The sequence below is a fragment of the Fusarium solani genome (genome assembly GCF_023522795.1).
Source record: "Fusarium solani strain SB1 chromosome Unknown bctg00000017, whole genome shotgun sequence".
Taxonomy (NCBI): domain Eukaryota; kingdom Fungi; phylum Ascomycota; class Sordariomycetes; order Hypocreales; family Nectriaceae; genus Fusarium; species Fusarium solani.
The window spans coordinates 371,312-393,248 of NW_027072140.1; the positions used below are offsets into that span (position 1 = coordinate 371,312).

A 21,937-nucleotide genomic window follows, 5' to 3' on the forward strand; every position below is an offset into this window, starting at 1 on the left:
AGAATCACAACGTACCACGTACGACTTTAAGGTCAATCTTCGGACACCGCCGCCGATGGGCTTGGAGCTGGGCGATCTTTTAATTGGGCCCACTGGGCCCGTGTACCCCCTGGACGGCGAAAGAAGGCATGCTCCCCCATAAACAATCTACTCCTAATTTTTCCCCCTAGAGACCTATTTATGCTGTTCAATCGGCGTGAATTCATCTCCAGACCGAGACCTCTGCCTTGACTGACTGGCGATATGGAAGGACAAAAAAAGGTTGTCGATGACGCGTTGCCGCCACTTGAGCTTGCGCTTGTGTATCGCTTCCACTTGGGCTGCCCTCAAGGCTACAGATAGCGGTCGATAAGGGCTGTTTCAAGCAGGTTCGCCCATATTCTGGGATCAGGTTGGTGCCAAATTCACCGTCAAAAGGAGCCCTGTTGAGCCGCATGGTATAAAGGGATGGTAATCGTAGATCGTGGCGTCCAATATCGGATACCCGGTGGGTAGACTTGAAAGTGGGCCCACCGGGCGAGTCGCCCTAGGGTGGTTTCCTGGGTGTAAACCGTGTACACAGGGATGCAGAGCGACTTGCTTTGCCCATGCCCGTGAAGGTGCACGTTGAAGGCAGTGGAGCCGATATTTACTGGAAAATGTGAGCTACTCGGTGCAAGGGCTAAGATTTCCCTTGGCAGAATGGTCTATCCCAGAACAACATCAAATAAGATCCTTTGCTCGCAGCCTCTGTCACACCTTTGATGAGCTGTGCGAGGCAGCACCTGATCTGGCGAACCAGGATCCAAGTATGTTTCTCAAACAAACACTGGTTGTAGGAATACGTGACATCCGATAAACAAAATAGGTAGACTGACTATCGCCGTTGTTTCCTCTTGTCCTATCTCGCCGTCTTATCCTAGAGGTGTTTGCACATTGAGCCCATGGACTACGAAGTATGCCGAATCATCTTGAATAAACCTCCACTACCGAGTACTCTTTTTCAATTCCGCAGTTGGAGGCCACAAACATGCATCAACCTTGGCTGCCTATTGGGCGGGTTTCCAAACTCTCGCACGGTCCAACACTAAAAGGTTGGGCCCTGTGCTGGTCTCACGGATTCCCTAGTCCACCTAACTATCTCTTTTCTGGGCTAGTGAGAATGAAAAGTGCGCACAGGTACCATCCTAGCTCCATCCGTCCCGCCCCGTCCCTCCCAGCAAGTCGCGAGTCAGGCTGTGTGGCCTCTAAACCGGATGCTACTACGTAGATCAAGGATCTTAGCTTTGAAGCCGGGCCACATTTTCCGGGGAGTTTCTTCCGAACCTAGGGTTTCAATGATACTGAGATGGTTTCTTATCCATGCGTTTTCACATCCTTAAATTTGACTTTTCCCTTCCCGCCACTCGTCGAGATCTGATCGGTCTGGGAAATTGAACGAGCTTCCTTGTCGGCCGTTCCACGTCCTGTTTTCGATTTCTGTTAATATATTGCAGGTCATTTCGTTCGCAGCGACTTGTATGAGCGTCAGCACAGTAGCTTCTTTTACCCCTAGTCATCCCGAGCTTCCAGTGCGCGGTTGTTCACCTGCTCGAAATCACCGTCACTAGCACAGAAATAGCCCAACAGGTCTTCAAGACGGATCTAGATGGTTAGGGTCTCCCTCTAGCTCTTCCCCCGCTGCTTTGACCATCAGCTGAACTTCTTGTATAGAGATATACCCTGTGATCTCTCTTTATCTCACGGAGGATAGAGGCCTAGGTGAGCCGAGAGACATGGGGGACGACTCAACCTTTGGGACATCCTACATCCCCGAATCTCTTCTATGGGAGCAATGGTGGTCGTCAAACCAGCTAGTCCCGTTTGGTACATCAGAAGGCAAGAACAGCACGTCAAACGGCGTTTATACGCAGACTAGTCCTCTACTCGATGGCTTCTTCTATCACTATAACACCAACTCGAAAGACCATTGGCATGTTATCAGCCATGAGACCGATTATATGAATTCGTGGAACGGCCTTGATCCTGTCATAGCGGATGCGCCCCTGTTTTCGGTGCCTGAGCATAGGATTTCTAAGGAATCACCTCCTGCCCAGGGCCATTGGGACTCACCCTCGACGACAAAGAAACCAAATCGAAAGCAAAATTGCTACTCTGACAATCTTATGTCTCGCAAATCCACTGGAAGAACTCCGCTGGGTGACAGAGACGTCAACCCAGAAGCAAAGAACAAGACAAACCATTCAACTTTTCACCGCACGGGAAATGCTAGCAGAAACGGCGCTCATTCAGCCCAACATGGCAACAATCGCATTAAAAGAATCCAGGAACGAAACCGAATCGCATCCAACAAGCTCCGTGTTAAGCAGAGGGAAGAACAGCTGAAACTCGAGTCAAGCCAGCAGGACCTGGAGCGTATCCACCGCGATCTTTCCACCTGCGTGGCCGACCTGACATTCGAGGTGCATGAACTTAAGATGCAAATTCTACAGCACTCGGGATGTAATTGTACCCTCATTCAGAACTACCTCGTCCATGAGTCTAGTCGATATGTACAAGCATGCGAAGAGAAGTTGCAGCAAGAGGCCTCATATTGACGGTAGTAGCACCCGGTGCGACCCGAGCAAGGATGAAGATGGGATTGAAACGGGACAAGAATGGCAGGGATGATAAGATGCCATTGTAGGGACCTCCAGGGTGGACGCATTATCTGAAAGCTTGTGTAGTGCTATTGTTTGGGGACTTGGGGACGGGGACTTGACCGGCTTATCAGCCACAGAATGTTCCTATTTCCTTTTCGACTTATTTATCTCGAGGTCTGCACCACAGAGAAGTCATCTCAATCTCATTTTCCAGGGTCCCTGCCTTCGTCACCGCACCGTCCTGGACCCGGTTCCCGTGGGTAGCTAACGTTCGTTCTTGACGCGGTTGACTAACGAAAGGCGGTTGATATGATGTCTCGACATGTGATGGCGTTGCAGTAGGCCCGTGTGACGAGAATGGCTTCGAGTGTTACACAAGTGTGGCTCGGACCCCATATGCTGGGCATCTCGGAGGAGGACTTGCGTAGTACAAGCTGCAGGCAGGGGCGGGAAATTTCTCGGGGGTTGCAAACTAAGCGGGCCGCATCAAAGAAACAAAGGATAATCACAATGGGTTTGGTTCAGTGGCAAAGGCGTCTCTTCTTTTTATTACGTCCTCGACGTCCACCGTCTAGCATGCCTGGCCCCCGGCTTGCCACTTCGGCTTCATTGGCCTTCGGCCCCCTCAACGGTTGGCTATCCGGATGAGAATTGGACCATGGCGTCAATGAAGTAGGGGATGCATCCAAGTTTGATCACCGCGGTAGCATAGGGCTAGTCGGATTCTGGGAGGGGTTATAGAGCCTGAACTGTTGCGCATTGATCGCTGACTACATGATCTCAAGGACTTTGAATGTTACCCTAACCCGTGCGGCCACATTGCTGCTACCATTAAGTGTGTCCATCAATCAAGTTACTTGGCTTGGTTGGTTGAGATGGGAGCACACCTATCAGTCGCCGGGTACCCGTGGCCCTATTGGGCCCCTGTTCCTGAGGCTCTTTGAGTTCATACCTGGCCTGCGACACAGTGCCACCAAAATCATCATACAAATCATATGAAAGTCATCTATGAGCTCTCAATCAATCCCTAGAAAACCTCGATTTAAGGTATAAATCCTAATGCGGCTCTCGCTTGTTTGCGGCGCTCGCTTATCAAGTACGTTAGTTGAAGAGAGCATTTTTAGTCAATTCTCATTTCGATTTGAAATTAGCAGCCATTTTCGCTAAGAAATCATTGAGTGTTGTCGACCGCGCATTCTGAATGTGATAAAGTAATGAGGGCGGGTGAAGTTAGGGGCTGCGTCGAGTTCCCGTGGATTACATTAGAAGGAGGCCAAAGCGCGAGAAAACGAAGGTTCACGCTACGTTTCAGAGAGACGGTAGTTCACGCCTGGGACGCTGGGAGACGGCAAAGCTACGAGAGCATGACATCATCGGTCAATCAGCCCGTTCTACTATTAACTCATTTAAGAAATTATTTAGGCACTCACCATCGCCTCTTTCCAGCTTGTGCTTCCTTGCAATATATCTCGCGTCACTTAACTCTCTCATACTACTACTATCCCGACTGCTCGATACTACTCGACACTCAACACTACCAACCGTCGCGGACTTAGCCAATTGTACTTGGCTCTCTTGACAACTATTCGAATCTAGTCAAGCGGCACGCACCATAATCAATATGCCTACTCAGCGACCTTCGAAACTCCCTCCTTGTCCCGGCCCGCCTCCTAGTCTCCCTCTGCCTCCCCTGCCCAAACGAGGCTAAGCAAACGGACAACTCCAGCGACGGCCGAACAACAAACTTCTCTAGTCAGCCTGACCTCTGGGAATCATCGGCTTCAGCCTCCGCCTCTTACAACATGACTCTTGGCTTTGACTGGTTCCAGCGGGTGCAGCAACCTCTGGTCTTCGGTTACGGAGGCAATGTATAAGGTTCGCTCGGGCCTTGCCAGGCCTTCGCGATGGCGCGCGTGAGCATATGCACGTGCCAGTCCCGAAACTCCAGCACAATCCCCCACTCGTTTCCGCATGCACCTCACTAATCGCAACCATATTGGGTTCTCGTGAGCTGGCCTTGACCCGGTTAATCATCTGCCAATACGACCGCCCCTTCATCTCATCGATTCAGCCGTCGAATCAATCTACCCGCCTCTATAGGATCTTCACAAAACCGCCCTGGGCCGCTCACCCAACCCAGAGCTAACGGCCCGGCCCTTGGCAGGTCTTTTACAGCCACACACATCTTTCGTCCTTTCTAGCTAGACCGACGGGATTCGTTTAACTTCACTTTGGTGCTCCTTTCATCACTAGCGCTTCACGGTTTCAATTACCCCTAGTCACTATCTAATCATCTCTCACTTTTCCCACTTCTCTACTTCGTTTAATCAATATTTGGGAGGGATTTGTTTTACGGGTTTTAGGAACTGTATAAATAGAGAGGTATTATCATTGTGACGATTATGTGTTTCCCAAGGGATAAACTGGCCGTGCTGGTTTATGTTGGCAGGAGTGTAGAGGCGTAGTTTGAGCAAGGGGGTGTAAGTCATGTTTGGTAATGCGTTTAAGGGTATTGAGTGTAACTAAGTTGTATTGATAGCTGAGGTAGCTGTTATATAGGGAAGTGTAAATGAGTGTGTGCTATATATTTTGTGGTGTTCTTAGGGAGCGCTGGGAGCGTTGGGAGCGTTGGCGATTCAAGCTGTCGCTCCTGATCGCTTCTTGTCGCATAACATTCGTGTGACCGGATGTAACTATATGGTTTCACATTTGGCTTGTCGCATAATCTTAACGACATGAACTTAAATAGCTGTGCTTGAACACATGGCTGTTTGATTTCTTTTGTTCTTTAGATAATTTTCATTAATTGACTGGTGTCATTAATGATCTTAGTGGAACCAATTGTTTGACACGGAACCATGAATTGAAAGACTGGTCACGGTTGCAAAGCTGGAAGCTTAAATGCGCTGTAGAAGTATATATCTGGCTTGGGATCCTAATTTATATAGGAATTTATAAGTAAATTGCGATTGAAGATTATTGGAAGACTCCTAAGCCGGGGAGCAACGCCCGGAACAATCTGTCATCAAGTTCATGACATATGGCCGGTTTCAACTCCTTCATCGTCACCTTCGCCCCTTCTATTATACCAAATTTACTGACGATGAGAGCTTCCCTGAGGTCTTTCAATGCGCACAACCATGGTCTAACCACATACAATATGCCACAACGCAGCTCTGTGAGCCGGGCTCTCATCTCGCTGTAGATGAGGGCATGATCCGCTATACAGGGAGGAACTCAGAGGTCACATATGTGCCCGGCAAGCCTACTGTTACAGGCTTCAAGGTATGGGTTGTGGCCCAGTTAGGTATCTTTTTACGGTGGATTTGGCATCAGCCCGGTGCAGAACACGGTCCTGTTGGCGTTGAACGTCCAAAGAGGAAGAAGTAGGTATCTCAAAGAGGGAGAGGCGGCCGCCGCGGCCGCGGCCGAGGAGGAAGAAGAGGAAAAGCCAGCCGAGAGAGGGAAGCTAGCGAGGCTGATAAGGTTGAAGAAGTTATCCACGTCCTCACAGACGACGGGGATAAAGTCATCGCATTGAACTCGACTCAGAGCGTCGTTATTGCCCTCATGAACCTACTACCACAATTGATATATCACGTCTTTGTGGATAGCCTCTTCTCATCGCCCGACCTCTTCCTCTCTCTTCATCAACACGACCACGGTGCTACAGGCACAGCCCGTCTTAACTGTGGCATCTATAAGGAGCTTTCAGATTACAAAATGAAGGATCAATCAGGGAAATCAGGGTTCAAATTCAATGAGATCAGGGTTGTGCCAACCCCTGATATCCAGGTATGAACCCTTGATACTCTTGGCTATGTTTCCCTTACTAATATGCCTACTTATCCAATAGGTGAACCAAATCGCATGGAAGGATAATGCCCTCGTGTTATTCCTATCAACCGTGTTTAAGGGCGATGAGAGATGTGAGCGGTGGAGGAAGCGACCGTCAACAACGACTTCTACAGCACGGCCAATACAGCGATTTTCTGGTGACGAGCTGGTCAAGCTCATATCAGTCCCTACCGTGGCTGCTGCATATAATGATGAGATGAATCATGTGGATCGAGGAGACCAGAGGAGGGCATATCAGGGCTACGATCATGCTATTCGCCGCGGCGCTTGGCATGCTCTCACTTGGGCCTTCCTGTTGGATGTTGTCCTTGTGAATAGCTTCCTTTTGCAACTCCACGGCCAGCCTCATTGGAAGCAATATACCAATCAGAAAGATTGGCGCCGGCGCATTATAACGAGCTATTCAAAGCATTCTACAAGGAAAGTCAGCCAAGGCGGAGATTTCGGGCTGGGGATGAATTTACGCCGTGGCACAGCATAAATATGTCCGAAGAGGAAAAAAAGTAATTGCGTTGCTTGCCAAGGTTGTCAGCTTGGGAGGCCTAAGTCAAGGAGCTCAAGGGAGCCTTTGAGGCTGGTCAGCAGCAATAAAAGGAGGCATCAATCAAGGTGGGGATGTAAGCAGTGTGATGTCGCGATTTGTAACTCAAAATATTGTTAGGACTTCTATCACAGGTTAATTTAGGTGGGAAATAATGTACCATTCATATTGTGCAGTTTCATTGGTCAGACATCCCTGTAGTGACCCGACTGGAGCCTTAACACAGTCGAGGGGATTTCGTCTTGGCCAACTATTTTTTTTTTTTTCTTTGTATATGGGTCGCTGGGTCAACCATTTCACCACCCTGGATTCCCATGCGGCCTGGCGTGCATCATACTTCTTCCGAGATAAACATCGATGGTCAATACTGATCCCCGACGGAGCCCACTCATTGTATCTTGCTGTCTTTGTTTGCTGGAAGTTCTATTGGTCTCTGCCTAAGGCGGGCACGGACCCTTGAGGAAATCTCATGCCGGATCCGTTGGACCCCACTTATGGGAATATACTCAGTCGTTGAACTATGTCTCAATAACTCCGAAATGCCGCAGGCCTAAATCAGTCCATTATTCTCAGCCACGGACGTTCTCTTTCATTTTCTGACCTATCCTCAAGGTGGCTACTCTCCACCCACGATCATGGCCTAAATCGGTAGCGTAACCAATAGTGTTGCGCCACCGATGTGATAAGATTTGGTCCAGACCAGAGTCGGCGCTAAAATATGATAGACCCCATTTCCAGCGACTCAGCTCACCACGGAAAAAGACATTCTCGTTGGTGCTGTCTTACTCGAGACCTTCCGTTTGCGTCTATAGTTGGTCCCAGACCAGTGTGGGCTTCCTGATCCAAAGCCTTCTTTAGATGGTAGGCGGATTGACCTCGCTTTAAGCTACGGTTCTTTCCCTCTATTAGGGGAATGCAAGCCGCTGGCATTGCAGAGCGTCCTAACCCCGGAAGGCAACGAGAGTGCAATGAGGGACAAGCTGATGGTGCTTGACAGGATGGGCAGGCAACCATGTCATCAGTGGTTTCGATCGGGCAGGATATCTGTTCACTGATCGAGTCCAATGGAGGCGGCGCCTTTCTACAGGGGTCAGGGAAGAGCGTATCCATATCCGGAGATACATAAACAGACAAAAGGAAGGTGGAGGCTCGCCTGGGTGCAAGCCACGTACCTCTTCGACTGGTTCACATTTTCGAGCACTGTCCATCCACAGGCCCTTGGCCATGCCCGAATCCATCGGCAACTTGTTGCACCGTCTGTCGGCCAACTTGTTCTTCCTATGCAAACTGCGCACTGCCGCATGTGTTAAGCTGCTGTTGAACTGCAGTCACATAAGGCCGGTTTCCTTAAAGTGCCCGAGTTCGCAGCAGTGTAGTTACCCTTATAATATTGGAGGCCGGCTTTGTGCTGCTGCGGGAATGAGGACGGAGGACATTGCTTAATGCCTCCGTATTTGTTGGCCGACTTCAGCGGTAAAGTAAGATGCCCTAAGAACTCAAATCTCATCCAATCCCCGAGGCGATGGTACGGGCTGCCGAAGATCTGTCAACGCCGCCTGAACCGAGATTCAGAGTTGTAGGAGGCCCACGCTCACCTGCCCCTGAACATTCGCTCTCTCTCCCTTGCATCCAACCACCTCCACATGTCTCACAATACGATACCATCAACTTTCGAGTTGTTACCTCTGCTCACGCTCCTCGCCCCTTCTCCTACTCTCTCTTTTTCTTCTCCTCCTTTATTTGCCTTCTTCCTCTTCTTCCTTTCGCCGCAGTGTGTTCACCCGCTCTGGTGCCTTCCACACGCCACCGGCCGCAGCAGCAGGCTTCGTCCTTGCCCGCCATATTAGTGGCCCAGCACTGCCCGGCTTTGGGTCCGGTGTCGTCCACTACTGCTCCGTTGCTAGTCGCCAACCCGCCAGTGCGCAACCAAGGCCAGCTCCAACCATCTACAAACTACAGACCGCACGCCCCAATCACCTCAGATCGAGTCAATGACATCAACACGGGAGAATGTCGTCAAGGCAAGGTTCAGTTAACTAACTAGTTCATTCCGACATAAGTTTTCTTCCTCTAGCTCACGACCACCCGGCACCAAGAGCCCGCAACGCCAAACGTCCGCAAACATCGACCTTCTTGCCCGCCCCCAACGCGCGAGAGGATTATAACCCGGTGCCATGGGTTTCGCTCCACTCGTCTATCTCTCTGTCTTGAACCGACTTAAGCGCCACGTCCCTTAGCCCCGGTCCTTAGGCCAGTTTCACGATTTGCCGCCGCCTTAAGTAGTTTGCGCTACACTTTGTCTGGTCTGTGATCCAGCGGGCCAACACCGATCCCCCAGCACTCTTACTTGTGGCGGTGGATTTGGCGCCCCCCCAGCCAGCCTTGAAAGCCAGCAAGTAAGCCGCGCTCATTTGGTCTGCATGCGTCTGTCCACCCAAGAAGCCTAAGTCCCAGGCCGCCTCCCTGTCGATCTCCCGCCTTAGTGCTGTCACAAATCATCTTTCCTATCAACCTTCAGAACTATCTATACCCGTGGCTCTTCTGACATTATCTATTTCTTTGCCTTTTACTTCTTCGTCTACCCTTTTTTTTTTTTTTTTTTCACCTCGTGAGTCCTCCTATGTGTATAGCCCCTTCCCTCGCCTAAGTAGGCCATCACATCTAGTGCTAGCTCCATATCTCGATACCCTTCTTGGCTAGTCAAGTCACGGAAGCTCTTCCTTTATCATTCCTCTGCCTGTCTATTTCTTCCTTCATTCATCAAGCACTCCCCAGCCGAATGTAGCCAGATCAGATGCATCTACGACATCAAATTGCCCCAGGCCATCTTTTGTATTTGCCACACCCCTAACTCTATCAGGAAGTGGTCTGTTTGCTTCCAATACGAGAGCTGCCGCAGCATCCTCTCTTGTTTTTGGCTGGTCCTCCCACATCAACAACTCCCTCACTCTTCCCGCTTTCGCTCTGCCTCCATCCTCCAACAACTACACCACCTACTGCAACCTACCATTCTCACCACCATCACCGGCAGCGCCTATCCATCTCTTGAGATGATATGGAAACCTCGCATAGGGAACCTCCTGCCATGGCCATGACAATGCTCATTATGCCGTCCACTCACCACGCGCTTCGACCGTCAGTCTCCTCGGACTATCATCATTCCTCATTCAGTGCCAGCATCTCTAACATGATCTCTTCTGTTGGGCCCCAGAAGCCGGCCAACGGTAATAATTCTTCGGATCGTCAGCCATTGCCCTCGATCTCGGAACTCATTCAGGACACCAAGCTGGGTCCTCCTCTTCCTGGACCTCCTTCTAGCACCCAGCCAGGCTCCAAACTTTCGTCATCTTTCGAGCCCATTCCTCAATCGTTCTCAAAGGCTGGGAAGCATTCCTCACCACAGCCGCTACACCCTGCTTCGTCTTTTCCCCCTCAGCAAGATGCTATTACCTCCTTCGCAAGTTCTCATCGGCTAGCACTCACTAGCCGACCGCTACTGCCTCTCTCGGACTGCCAGGCGGACCTTTCAGCCAAGCCGGACATTCCTCCCCGGCAACATCATCCTCAAGAGCAGAGGCCTCCGCGGTCTCACTATCCCTTCAACGCGGTGTATACACATCCTCATCCGCCGCCTCCTACGCGTGTTTATCAACCTGGCCAACAACCTCCTAGTCAGATGCGTCTGCCCGTTTCTCGGATCTCTCCCAAGCACGCGGTTCCGCCCCATGTCTCAAAGCCCTATAATCCATGGGAACCTCCCGATACGGAAAAGGGAGTGTGTGCTCCTCGAGCTAGACATGATGCTACCGTGACTAAGCACTTTGAAAGCTGGAGCTACCAAGATTCTTTAAGTCAAGTATGTCGGAATAAGCTAGCATAGAAGGGTGGCAATATTAACTGACTTTAGATCGGCTCCTGCTCCCACAACATTCTTAACTTCTCCGAAGTATATACCCGAATCACTCAAGAGCAGCACGGAGCTCACCCCATCCCGAGCAGACTACCGACAGAGCAGGATATCAGCGATATGCTCGGCAACATCGAGCGCATCAAGCGGCATTTGGAGCAAGTAAGGAGTCTGTTGCAAGCATCGAGCCAGAACGAGTGGGCTCGTGAAGCAGCCAAGATGAAGAGCCCGTACGAGGAGGATCACGATGAGCCCATGCACGGAGATGCGACGAAGCCCCAACATGGTATGACAGAGGCCAACACGCGATTGAGGGTAGGTTCAATCATTTGAGACCAAAAAAAAAAAAAAAAGCTCACACGTTGATAGCGTGCGGCTCCCCTTGACCGGTGTCATAGTTGCAACCGAGTTGACACACCCGAATGGCGACGGGGTCCTGATGGAGCGAGGACGTTGTGCAATGCGTGCGGCCTACGTTATGCCAAATTAAGGAAGCAACAGCTTGAAGCGAGATCGATCCACGTGAAACATGGAGAGGCCCATAGCCACTGAGGATCTATTTACTGTTAGTCCCAGAAGTCTTGGGTCACTGCATAAGTTTGTCATCAATGATAGTATAATGAGAGTACATGACGCATCGACTTCCTGCTATGAAATCTCAATTGCTCGTTTCCGGTTAAAACACCCAGAAACGAACGCAAATATATACTATTGACTATCATCTCCTGCACGCAACGCGGCACCTTCATTCCCTACAAGAGAGGTGATATTACGGTATATCTCATGATCATATGCAACCATTTTTCAAGGCCAATCATTCGGTACGACTATTACTTATCTTCTCTTCCTGAAGGCTTGCCACACTTGGCCAATTCCACTCATACATATCTCTCCGTAGCTTGGGCATCATAGAGCTCAACTGTGTAGTCTTCGAGACCCTTTTGGTTGACCTCGTTGCTGCTACACCCTTCACAAGCTCTGGCCATTCCGCCGGTCTCAAAGGCCTATCAACTTCCTCGACATCGCAACGTGTTAGCTACTAACATTTATAGTCCTGGGGCGGTGCCCTATTCAAGTGGAAAGATTGACGTTTCTATCATCTATGGGACAAAAATAAGCGTAAGAGTGCAATAGGATGGATGAGTCGCGTTGCCCACACCTCGGTACCGGCATGAAACGCAGTGCCGGAGACCATGCAGCGAGCAAGTAATACCATAACAACAAGGACTGTCGCACCATACACGTCCGACTCTGCCAGTCCATTCAGGATGCGATCGACGCTGTCTGTTGCCGGGATCAGATCCTTCTTAAAGGCGGCACCTACGCCAAGCAGCTGGCAATTATGGAAGGCGAGATTGCTCTGGTCGGGCTCGACGCCATTCTCGTACCACTACCCTTACTGTTATAAGGTGCTCTTTTATCCTAAGTGGTTCCGGTATTTACACAATATAGCCTAAATTTGACATAGCGCCGTTTCTGGTCAGCACCGGAAGGTTCTCTCGGTGGGAGAGCCATTAGAGGACGTGTTAATCACCGACTTACAGTTCAGCCACTTCTCGGCGCGAACAGGGCGGTAGTCGGTGGTCAAAACGCTCGAGTGATTGGGAACAGGCTCGCTGGCGGCGGACGGTACGGGTTTCTCATGGTTGGCTCGACTAATAGCCGAGTCACTGATAACACCGCGTTGTCATCGACGAGGCTCGGGTTCATCGGCATTTGTATGCACAACGTAACTGGTAACCAGATCTTAGTTCACTACGTTGCTATATACGATGCCGCGCTCCTTGTCCTGCATTTATGATTTTATTGAGTCCGGCATCGACTGCGCTGGATTCCGTTGCGGTCACACTATGTCGATATATATAACCAGCAGCTAACAACTGCCGACAGGCTTGCTAATCAATCAACGGCTTTCAATATTGATGCAATATTATTGAATCAATTCAATTCAATGCAATTCAATCCTGAATTCCAGATTACATAAGTCAATGCAATACAATTCAATGTAGGTGCCCGTTGATTGATTCCGGTTGATTCGTTACCATATACCTAGTTTTGGTCTAGGGTAGGTGAGCGTCCGTGAGGATCGGGGTTGCTTGCATCGGATTGGCCAATCTGGAGGCCCCTGCAAGACAAATGCGGCCCCTGAATGGCTCGTCTAGGAGACCTGCCCCGCCTCAACAGCAGAGACGATTGTTTACCTTGTTTGTTTACTATCCACACAAGATGTCCAAATGTCTGCCTACGTGCCTTTTGATAATCAGTTATCAGCCACGTCCCTTTCCACTGCCATGACAGATCCTCCAGCCCTTTCCGAGTTGCAGCGACCGTCAGGCCACAGCAGTGATGTGCCTATTGACAACACGCCGCCCCCACCATACGATGACGCATATGCAGGGCTCAATTGGGGTCGCATACCTGGCTATATTCGACCAAATACCACGTCAGATCGACGCGGCTGGTACTGGGAGCACGGCTTCGAGGTCCAGAAGGGGACAGATGAGAAGAATCGCTTCTGGTTGTGCAAGAGCTGCCATCAAAAGAAGCCGCATAAGTCGTACTTATTCGCTTCCAGGGGTGTTGAGAACATCAAGAACCACATGCTCAAATATCACCACCTTGATAAGGATGGTGAGCCAGCGGTGAAGCGGCCTAGGCACGCTTTTTTCGAGCCCGTTGGCCTTAACGCGAACAATCTACGCGATCAGCGGATTATGAATCACTATAACTCAGCCTTTGAACCGGATCAGTGGAAGAAGCGTCTTCTTCGCTGGGTTGTCCGTGATCAAATTCCGTTTCACAAGCTCGAAAGCGAACATTTCCGAGATCTCTGCCAGTACGCTAACCCCCTAACGGCTTCAAATCACTGCCTCCCACACCATACAACAATCCGGGCATGGATAATTGAGGAGTACGCGAGTAATAAAGGAATTATCACGGAGTTGCTCCATGCGGCTCAGACGAAGATTCATGTGGCGTTTGACCTCTGGACAAGCAGGTCTATGAAATGCTTTGCAGGTAATTATATATTTCATGTCCCAGCCTCTGAGATATTTTATCCATGGGACCATCTCAGAATGCGAGGATCGATCCACACTTTAATAAGAAGCTAATGTGCAATAGGGCTTGTTGTACACTTTATTGACGCCGACAACACGTTCCGCACATTCCTACTTGACCTACCTGAGCAGTCTACCGGCCACACCGGTATTGGGATTGCAGAACGGGTAAAGGCGGTCCTTGCCGAGTTTGCAATCACTGAGGACCAGATCGGATATTTTGTTGCAGATAACGCAACGGAGAATGATACGTGTCTTGAGGACCTGTCTGCTGAATTCAGCTTCGATAAAGCATGGCGCCGTCTTCGCTGTATGGGCCATGTGATCAATCTTGTCGCACGGGCGCTTCTTTTTGGCAAAGATCCCGACGGCTTTGCCGAGGATACAGAGGAGATTGCTGATGATCTTCTAAGGAAGATGAAGCAGTGGCGCAAGGCAGGCCCAGTTGGAAAGCTTCACAATATCGTGGTGTGGCTAAGGAGCTCTAGTGAGAGACTCAAACAATTACACGCCCACCAGCGCGCCGTATATATCACTGCTAGCGATCCAGATGCGGAAAGGAAGCTCACATATGATCCAGTTCTCGCCAACGATACCCGCTGGAACTCCAACAAAGCTGAGATAGAGCGGGGACTGCTGCTTCGGAAACCTATTGATATCATGATCGGCGCAGAGGTCCAAGCCTGGCAGCAGTACTGGAACAAGATCACACACAACAGCACCCAAGAACCTCCAGCGAGGCGACGAGAGAAGCCTCATATTGTGGATGATGCACTTGATGATGACGATTGGCACACTCTTACAATCTATCTTGAAGTCCTCAAACCCTTTGAAGAGGCTACAACCCGTATGCAAGGCAATCCTGGCACTGCGTCAGGGAGTCGAGTATGGGACATACTCCCTACGTACGAGTTCCTACTTCAACATCTGGAAGAGTTCAAGACGCGATACAAAGATCATAAGGAACAACACTTCCGTTACAATATCAACCAGGCCTGGATGAAGCTTGACAAGTACTATGGATTGACGGACGATTCGCCCATATATGTGGCAGCTGTTGTGCTACACCCTCGCATGAAGTGGAGCTTCGTTGACAAGTTCTGGAACGACAGGCCAGACTGGCGTGATAAGGCTAGGCGCGACGTCAGACAGCTATGGGAAGCTGAGTACAAGCATCGTGTTATTCTCATTCAACCAGAGCGACCTCCGGAGCGGCGCAGAATTGTGGTGGCATCGGGCCTCAACGACTTCCTTGATAACCTAACATGTCCTGCAGCCCAACTAGAAGAAGACCGGGATGAATACGACCACTATCTTGCACGGACAGATGATCCAGAGGATTTAGCTTGTACAGATCCAATCACGTACTGGATTAGCAAGCGTAGTGTGTGGCCTCATCTCTCACAGATGGCCCTTGATATCCTATCGATACCTTGTATGTCAGATGAACCAGAACGAATTTTCAGCCTTACGGGACTCCTGACGCCGGCGCACCGTGCGAGGCTGGGAGGCAATATAATTGGAGCGTCTTTGTGCCTTGCGGATTGGGACAGGCGGGGGGTGATAGATTTGTTAAAGTAGTGGTAAGTCGGCTCCTCCGTAACATATATCACCGTGCTTGGTAACTGATGGGCAGTCAGCGCTGAAGGTTTCTGTTTAGTAATAACGCTATCTGTCAATCAATTGCAATCAATGTCAATCGACCCCTAAATTGATCAATAGTAATCAATATCAATCTGCTCCTCCGCAGAGCCGCATCAATCAACTGCAATTTGGCCAGAATTGAATTGAATTGATTGATTAGCAAGCCTGGCCGTGCACCCTCGTCGGCATTTTCCTCTTCTTCTTCCTCCTCCTCCTCCTCTTCCCCTTGGCAATCGCACAAACGCCCCCAGGTCCTTTCTAAGAAACGTTTTGCCAAGTAGTGATCCGACTCGGAAGGAACACTGGCGTCATCCATGTCCATCTCACTTTCAGCATCTGAGACATTCGATTCGGAGCTGGAGTCTGTTTCAAAAGCGTCTTCTAACTGAGACTCGACGTCGGACAGCAATCCACCGCCAGTTCCGTCTTCTTGGTCGGTTGCGTTCTCATCGTCCCGTATTCTACTCGCGTCGTTTTCGACTGCTTCATGTGCATCTGGGTCGGGTAGGGTGCTTGTTCTCTCAGGCAACAACCTCAGCGTGCTGTCTCTCTGTGAGGAACCCGATATAGTAGCATTGTGCAACCGTGAGTCCGAAGTTTCGCAAATGTCATCATCTTCGATCGAGTGATACTGGTCACCATATGGTCCCATCTCGCACGATCTCGACGCCGCGTCTCCTAACGGGCTAGGCGAATTTAAGCCAGTCTCCCTAGTTCTGTGTGGTTCGAGGCTGGTGAGTGGCATCTCAGTTCGATTTGACCTGCTAGCGGCATCCACCAGTACGTCAAGGCTGCTTGTTGACTCTGGGCGACGTTGCAGCGAGGATGAAGGTGGCAAACCTTCTATCGGTTGGGGGACATAGACTTGAAATCGGATATCTCCATGCACCGAGGAGTTCCGAAGCCGCCGTCGGGCGCGTTTAGCAATAACATCTTGCCTTGCTTTCTCCCCTGGGGTATCGTACTTTCGAGGTCGCCCACGCTTCTTGGGTGCTTCGGGCATATTGATCAAGATGCAGTGTTACAATGCTTGACTTGGACTGTCTTGAAGTTCCTACAGCTTGATGAAATGAGCGTGCCCCCTGAGTTGACCGCGAAATCCTAATTAGGCTAGTGGGTGACCGCGAAAATCGAATGAAGTTAGTGTGTGACCGCTAAATTCTGGTTGGCTAGAGGCTATGGGCGCTAAGTCCCGAATAGGCTAGCGTAGTGACCGCGAAACTCAAAAGGGTAATTTCGACTGACCCTATGGCTTCGTACACAAGGCACATCACGGGGTGTAGAATCATGTTTGTCCGTGACGACCTTCCCGATGATGTTGTCTATCTGATCACTTGGCTCCTAGACCATACTAAGTGGGTGATCAATAGCCAGTATCAGCATATTCCCCAGCACAAGAGTCCTCTGGGATATCCATTTGAGCCAGAGAAGATGTGTATTACACCTATTCCTCTTCACCCTGCTGCCGAGAGGTACTGGCGCGAGTCTGGAGCTTTGAAATAAGTCGAAACAAACCAGCTGCAGAGTTCCGGCTTAGCCAATGTCAAGGCTGAAGTTATCCCATGGCACTGTTTATAACCTAAAATGCCTAGCTATATAGATTCATATACACTCTCTCTCTTACTTGGTATATCTTCGTACTGTTGAGTGCTAGTAATTGATATCGCTTTGGCCCGGAACCCTAGGTACTGATTTTACAATACATTAATTGCATCTAGGTCTAATTAGCAGTTGATCAATAAGCTTAATGCTATCAAACTAGCTACTGCGCGCCTTGTTGATCAGGCCAACAGCCTTGCGCCTACTCGTTCTATTATACTCCCAAGTCTTTATACCAGTGATAATAATAAGAAGCCAAAGAAGAGGTGTCACTGAAACCTATCACGGCGCTTTTCAGTGCGAGAACAGTGATTTATACCCTTCGAAAAGGAAAGCAGCCTAGGGAATCTTAAAAGCAGTTTATTCTTGCAGGGTATATGCTAATACAGATAGTTGAAATAAATCAGAGAAGAAAACGAAAGTACTTCTATTAGATTGGCTGATGCAGAGTAGCCTGTGTGACTGCATTCTCACCCAAAGTCCGAAACTCCCATCCCGGTCCCGAGACACATCCATTGTTTACATGCAACTTTATGATATTCCGAAGTGACAGGTTATAATGAGTGATAGGCTGTTGTCATTTATATGGAGTGATGCTTTCTATCTATAGTGATGTCTTTTTAGAAGACTGCTGTATCCATTTACCAGGCTTGAATGCCGTCCTTGACGATGACCCTGCCGACATCTGCATCCCGCTTTCCTTCAATCACATCCTTGACAAAGTTTCCTCCAATGGAAGGATCCATGCCGCCCATCTTCTTCATGGCTTCGGCATTACCAACCAAGCCTGTAGCAAGGAAACCGGGAGAAATGCACCAGACCTTGACACCGTCCTCCTTGAGGGTTCTGTCCCACTCACTGTTACAGAATTAGTACGAGTCTTTACTATTCTTACGTCGAAGGAGAGGACATACCGCATCATCATGTTCATGCCTGTCTTGGCACTTCTGTAGGCAGGCAAGCTGAACTGGTCCTTAGGCCAGCCCTTGGGTGGCGACTTGTTGATAGCCAATGCAGGACCCATGCTGTTGGCCAGAGAGCTAGTGCCGCTCGCCATGAAAACAAGACGGGGGTCGTCAGAGTTCAAAAGTAGGGGCACGAACTGATGAGTGATCACATTGGTGCTCACAACATTCACGTTCCAGCTTTCAGACCACATGTCACGCATTGACATTTTACCAGCCATCCACTGCTGATCGAGCTGGGTTCCTGATATAATAGTTAGCCTCCTCGAGCCATCCGCTATAAGCCAGGACTGGGGATAGATAAATACCAGCATTGTTGATCATGGCATCGAGCTTGCCATAGTCTCCCTTGATGAGATTGAACAGGGCATCAATAGATTTGTCGTCCGAAATGTCGATTTGCACAGGACGAATGTTGCTCTTACAGTTAGGGAACTCTGTCCTAGCGCTTTCGGCAGCAGCCTGGGCCTTGTCGATAGATCGGCCTCCAAGCAGAATCTCATAGGCTTGGTCCGAGCCGGCAAGGGCCCGGATAATCTGGTACCCGAGACCGGTATTGGCACCAGTGATGAGAACAATTTTCTTGCTGTCCATGGTTTGTTTGGTGATAGATAGAGAGAAAGATGTTTGAGTAATGAGAAGGATAGGAAGTTGGTCAAGTCTGGAGGTTAGAAAGCAGATGGGAATGGATGACTTATATAAGCATGCAATCACACGCCCAATTATCCAAAATACACACCGTGACACTATAACCGGCGATAAATTAGGAACATACTAGTTCCACCCCGCGGTGCGAGATGAAACTTAACTCCGTAAGCCCGGCACTAGATTAGGTCACGACCCGAGCGGACTTAAGCTTATATGAAAAGCGAATCCACACCCATCTGATTAGAGCGGTGCGAGCAGCGATCAAGTTTGCAATAAGCACAGGCCGTTTGGATGCTAAACAGACAGGAAAAACACACTAACAAATCAAATAAGATAGTAAGAACCAACATAGCACAGCCTCTGGTAGACAGACCAGGCTTCAGCTGCTGAAGATGGGACGCTGAACACTTGGAGAAGTTGGCCTTCAAGCAGGCCTGTCGCAGGGACAAACGAGGCTGGGGAACGTGGCAAGATGCAAGGACTGGCGAGGTTAAGGGCCTAAGGCGTGAGATAATGAAAAACAATATAACGAGATACAACGTTGTGGGCCCTATGAGGCGTATCCTCCCGGGCGTAATAAACTCATTCATTCATTCATGCTGGTTTGGGATCAATGGACCGAATACACGTACTGTCTGACAGTAACACTCTATTATTAATTTATACTAACGCGAGTAGACCCAAAAAATACGACTGACCTTAACCCTATTGAACGTCTCAGCATCTAATACCACCCCTCGGCCTGGCCGATGGGGGCAGGTCAATTTTCACTATTCGGAGATAACGACGCGCGACAACCGATCTCCGACCAGTCGGCGTCGGGGCTTTCCGGGGGGTCTTATGTCCGCTGAACAAACCTTAATTCGACTTGAACTCTATCCGTTTATTTCCGTGCAGGGGTTTCATTGTCGACATTGAGCCCGACTGCTGCCCAAGCAAGGCGAGAAATCGAACAGCAACGGCCATTGTCTCAGCATATGTACATCAAGCGTATGAATTAGCCCGTTGGTGTTAGGTAGTGTCCACTCTGGCCCGTCGGCGAGACCTCGGTACTCCTTGTTTCGCTTGCCACACAGGTCGGGCATTATACCTCGAGAAATCCGGACACTCTAGCTCCTCCACTTTTCCACTTTTAACCGCTAAACAGTCAAAATACCGTGAATTGATTGGCCCATACGGGCATTTGTGGCGACGCTAGAGTGTCCGGATTTCTCGAGATCCTACGGTAGTTTGCGACCATATAAAGGGAGTAGTTTTATTGGGGTTGCCTCACGTGATGACCACACTGCACAATAGACTTCCCGGCTCGGAAGGTTCACTGAGGGGTTTTCTTCCCTCCTGCAACTGCCTCACGGGGAGTCAATTGCTCGCCTCGGCAGGTGTCTCGTCATCTCTCACGCAGTCAAGACTCGACTTTGACCCCCCCACCTTCCCTCTGTATATAGCACTACTACAATATACAGACACTTGCCTCCCTACGAGGGAGCGCGGACGGGCCCTCTCTGACGCTGCGGTCTAACACGCTTACGCATAAGACCGCAGTGACAGGTGACCCGTTGCAGCCAAACTACACACACTCTGTCCCTCTTGACTGCGTGAGGTCACCAATAAATGGACTACTTTTACCTCGCCTTCTTCCCATTATTCTCAATCAACCTGGCTCAACAGAACCCAAGATCCAATCAAGAACCACAAAAGATGTCTGCTCAAACATCCAAGTCAATCTTTCTGTCCGCCGACGGCGAACTCGTCGTTCAGCCAGTGACGGATAAATACAGCATTGAAGGCTCCCAATGTCTCGTTCGGGTCGACTATTCAGCCGTCAATCCCTGCGATCTCAACTTCTACTTCATGGGACTCAAATCTTTCGTCACCGGATTCGAGCTGTCAGGCATCGTCGAACAAACGGGCCCAGACTCACCATTTCAAGTTGGAGACGCTGTCTGTGGCATCTCGCCCGTCATCATCCCAATGCCATCCTCACACGGAACGCACCAGGACTTGGCTGTCGCAAGGTCTGAATTGCTCTACAAGATTCCAAGCAGCGTGTCATCAAAGGATGCTAGTGCCATTTGCATGGCAGCACACACAGCGGCAGATGCCTTGTTCAATGTCATCGGCCTCGGATTTCCAGCCGCTGGTGTGACTGGCATCGACCCGGCGGGGCAGGGAGTTCTCATCTGGGGCGGTGCTAGCAGTGTTGGCAATATGGCCCTTCAAATGGCCAGGGCTGCTGGCTTTCGGTATATCTTCACCACCGCATCAGCCAAAAATCATAGCGTCCTTCGACAGTTGGGAGCCACGCACTGTTTCGACTACAAGAGCTCCAGCGTGGTCGATGATATTCAAAAAGCCCAGAAGACTCTCGAGATTGATTTGACCATGGCCTTCGATACTGTCGGCAAAGGGACCATGAATCATGCTGCTACCAGTAGCCCAAGCACTGCTGCGCTTACAAAGAGTGCATTGTGCTCAAGCACTTCTATTGAGGATCTTCGTCTGGCTTGCACGCTCCCGGTTCCCGCAGACTCCGCTTTCGGGTTTTGCACCTCTTACCGACCAAAGGGTAATCTCAATGCTATGGGAGCACCTCAAGATCCGGAGGCACCTGTACGGGTACGCAAGATTATGGAACATCTGCTGGCTGCCACGGAGGGAGGCTTGAGACTGCCTGTTGTTACGGTTGTAACTGCTGCTGAGGCGGGTATAGAGGCAATCCGCCGTGTGGCCGGAGGCGAGATGAGCATGGAAAAGCTGGTTCTGAAGCATCCTCTGGAATAGTTGTAGCAATCATGGTATTCAAGGCGACTGATACACTGGCGCCTGGGCGCCATTTTAAAACAGGAGCAGCGCTGCCCACAAATCAAATGCAATCAAACAAACAGCCAAACAAATCAATCAAATATGCCAGAATCTTATATCAAATCAAACAAATGGAAAACACCGGATTTGAAATGACATTTGATATATTTGATACAGGGTATAAGGTTGAGAGTATAACCTGCCAGGCTGGTGAGCGTGTCTTTGCTACTTACCCGGAACCTGATGGATGCCAGAGAGTGGACCCGACCAATCAGAGCTATTTTTCGCGACAT

At 49.9% G+C, this 21,937-nt stretch overlaps 7 protein-coding genes across 7 annotated transcripts; 5 read left to right on the plus strand and 2 right to left on the minus strand.

Moving 5' to 3' along the window:
* Positions 1-1,754: 1,754 nt before the first annotated feature.
* MRS44_018812 (uncharacterized protein) lies at positions 1,755-2,576 on the plus strand (the record flags this gene model as incomplete). The annotated part of the gene is made up of 1 exon (XM_065615319.1): positions 1,755-2,576. The coding sequence occupies one exon, from the start codon at positions 1,755-1,757 to the stop codon at positions 2,574-2,576; it is 822 nt and encodes a 273-aa protein (XP_065471391.1).
* A 3,078-nt stretch (positions 2,577-5,654) lies between these two features.
* On the plus strand, positions 5,655-6,960 carry MRS44_018813 (uncharacterized protein; the record flags this gene model as incomplete). The annotated part of the gene is made up of 3 exons (XM_065615320.1): positions 5,655-5,906; positions 6,108-6,416; positions 6,478-6,960. 3 exons carry the CDS (start codon positions 5,655-5,657, stop codon positions 6,958-6,960), a joined length of 1,044 nt encoding a protein of 347 aa, XP_065471392.1.
* Positions 6,961-10,105: 3,145 nt separating this feature from the next.
* On the plus strand, positions 10,106-12,015 carry MRS44_018814 (uncharacterized protein; the record flags this gene model as incomplete). Its single annotated transcript, XM_065615321.1, has 3 exons — positions 10,106-10,876; positions 10,928-11,242; positions 11,980-12,015. The coding sequence occupies 3 exons, from the start codon at positions 10,106-10,108 to the stop codon at positions 12,013-12,015; spliced, it is 1,122 nt and encodes a 373-aa protein (XP_065471393.1).
* A 1,203-nt stretch (positions 12,016-13,218) lies between these two features.
* MRS44_018815 (uncharacterized protein) lies at positions 13,219-15,469 on the plus strand (the record flags this gene model as incomplete). Its single annotated transcript, XM_065615322.1, has 3 exons — positions 13,219-13,945; positions 14,051-15,370; positions 15,453-15,469. The coding sequence occupies 3 exons, from the start codon at positions 13,219-13,221 to the stop codon at positions 15,467-15,469; spliced, it is 2,064 nt and encodes a 687-aa protein (XP_065471394.1).
* A 192-nt stretch (positions 15,470-15,661) lies between these two features.
* MRS44_018816 (uncharacterized protein) lies at positions 15,662-16,633 on the minus strand (the record flags this gene model as incomplete). Its single annotated transcript, XM_065615323.1, has 1 exon — positions 15,662-16,633. One exon carries the CDS (start codon positions 16,631-16,633, stop codon positions 15,662-15,664), a length of 972 nt encoding a protein of 323 aa, XP_065471395.1.
* Positions 16,634-17,870: 1,237 nt separating this feature from the next.
* MRS44_018817 (uncharacterized protein) lies at positions 17,871-18,788 on the minus strand (the record flags this gene model as incomplete). The annotated part of the gene is made up of 3 exons (XM_065615324.1): positions 17,871-18,087; positions 18,144-18,438; positions 18,503-18,788. The coding sequence occupies 3 exons, from the start codon at positions 18,786-18,788 to the stop codon at positions 17,871-17,873; spliced, it is 798 nt and encodes a 265-aa protein (XP_065471396.1).
* Positions 18,789-20,540: 1,752 nt separating this feature from the next.
* MRS44_018818 (uncharacterized protein) lies at positions 20,541-21,623 on the plus strand (the record flags this gene model as incomplete). Its single annotated transcript, XM_065615325.1, has 1 exon — positions 20,541-21,623. The coding sequence occupies one exon, from the start codon at positions 20,541-20,543 to the stop codon at positions 21,621-21,623; it is 1,083 nt and encodes a 360-aa protein (XP_065471397.1).
* Positions 21,624-21,937: the final 314 nt, after the last annotated feature.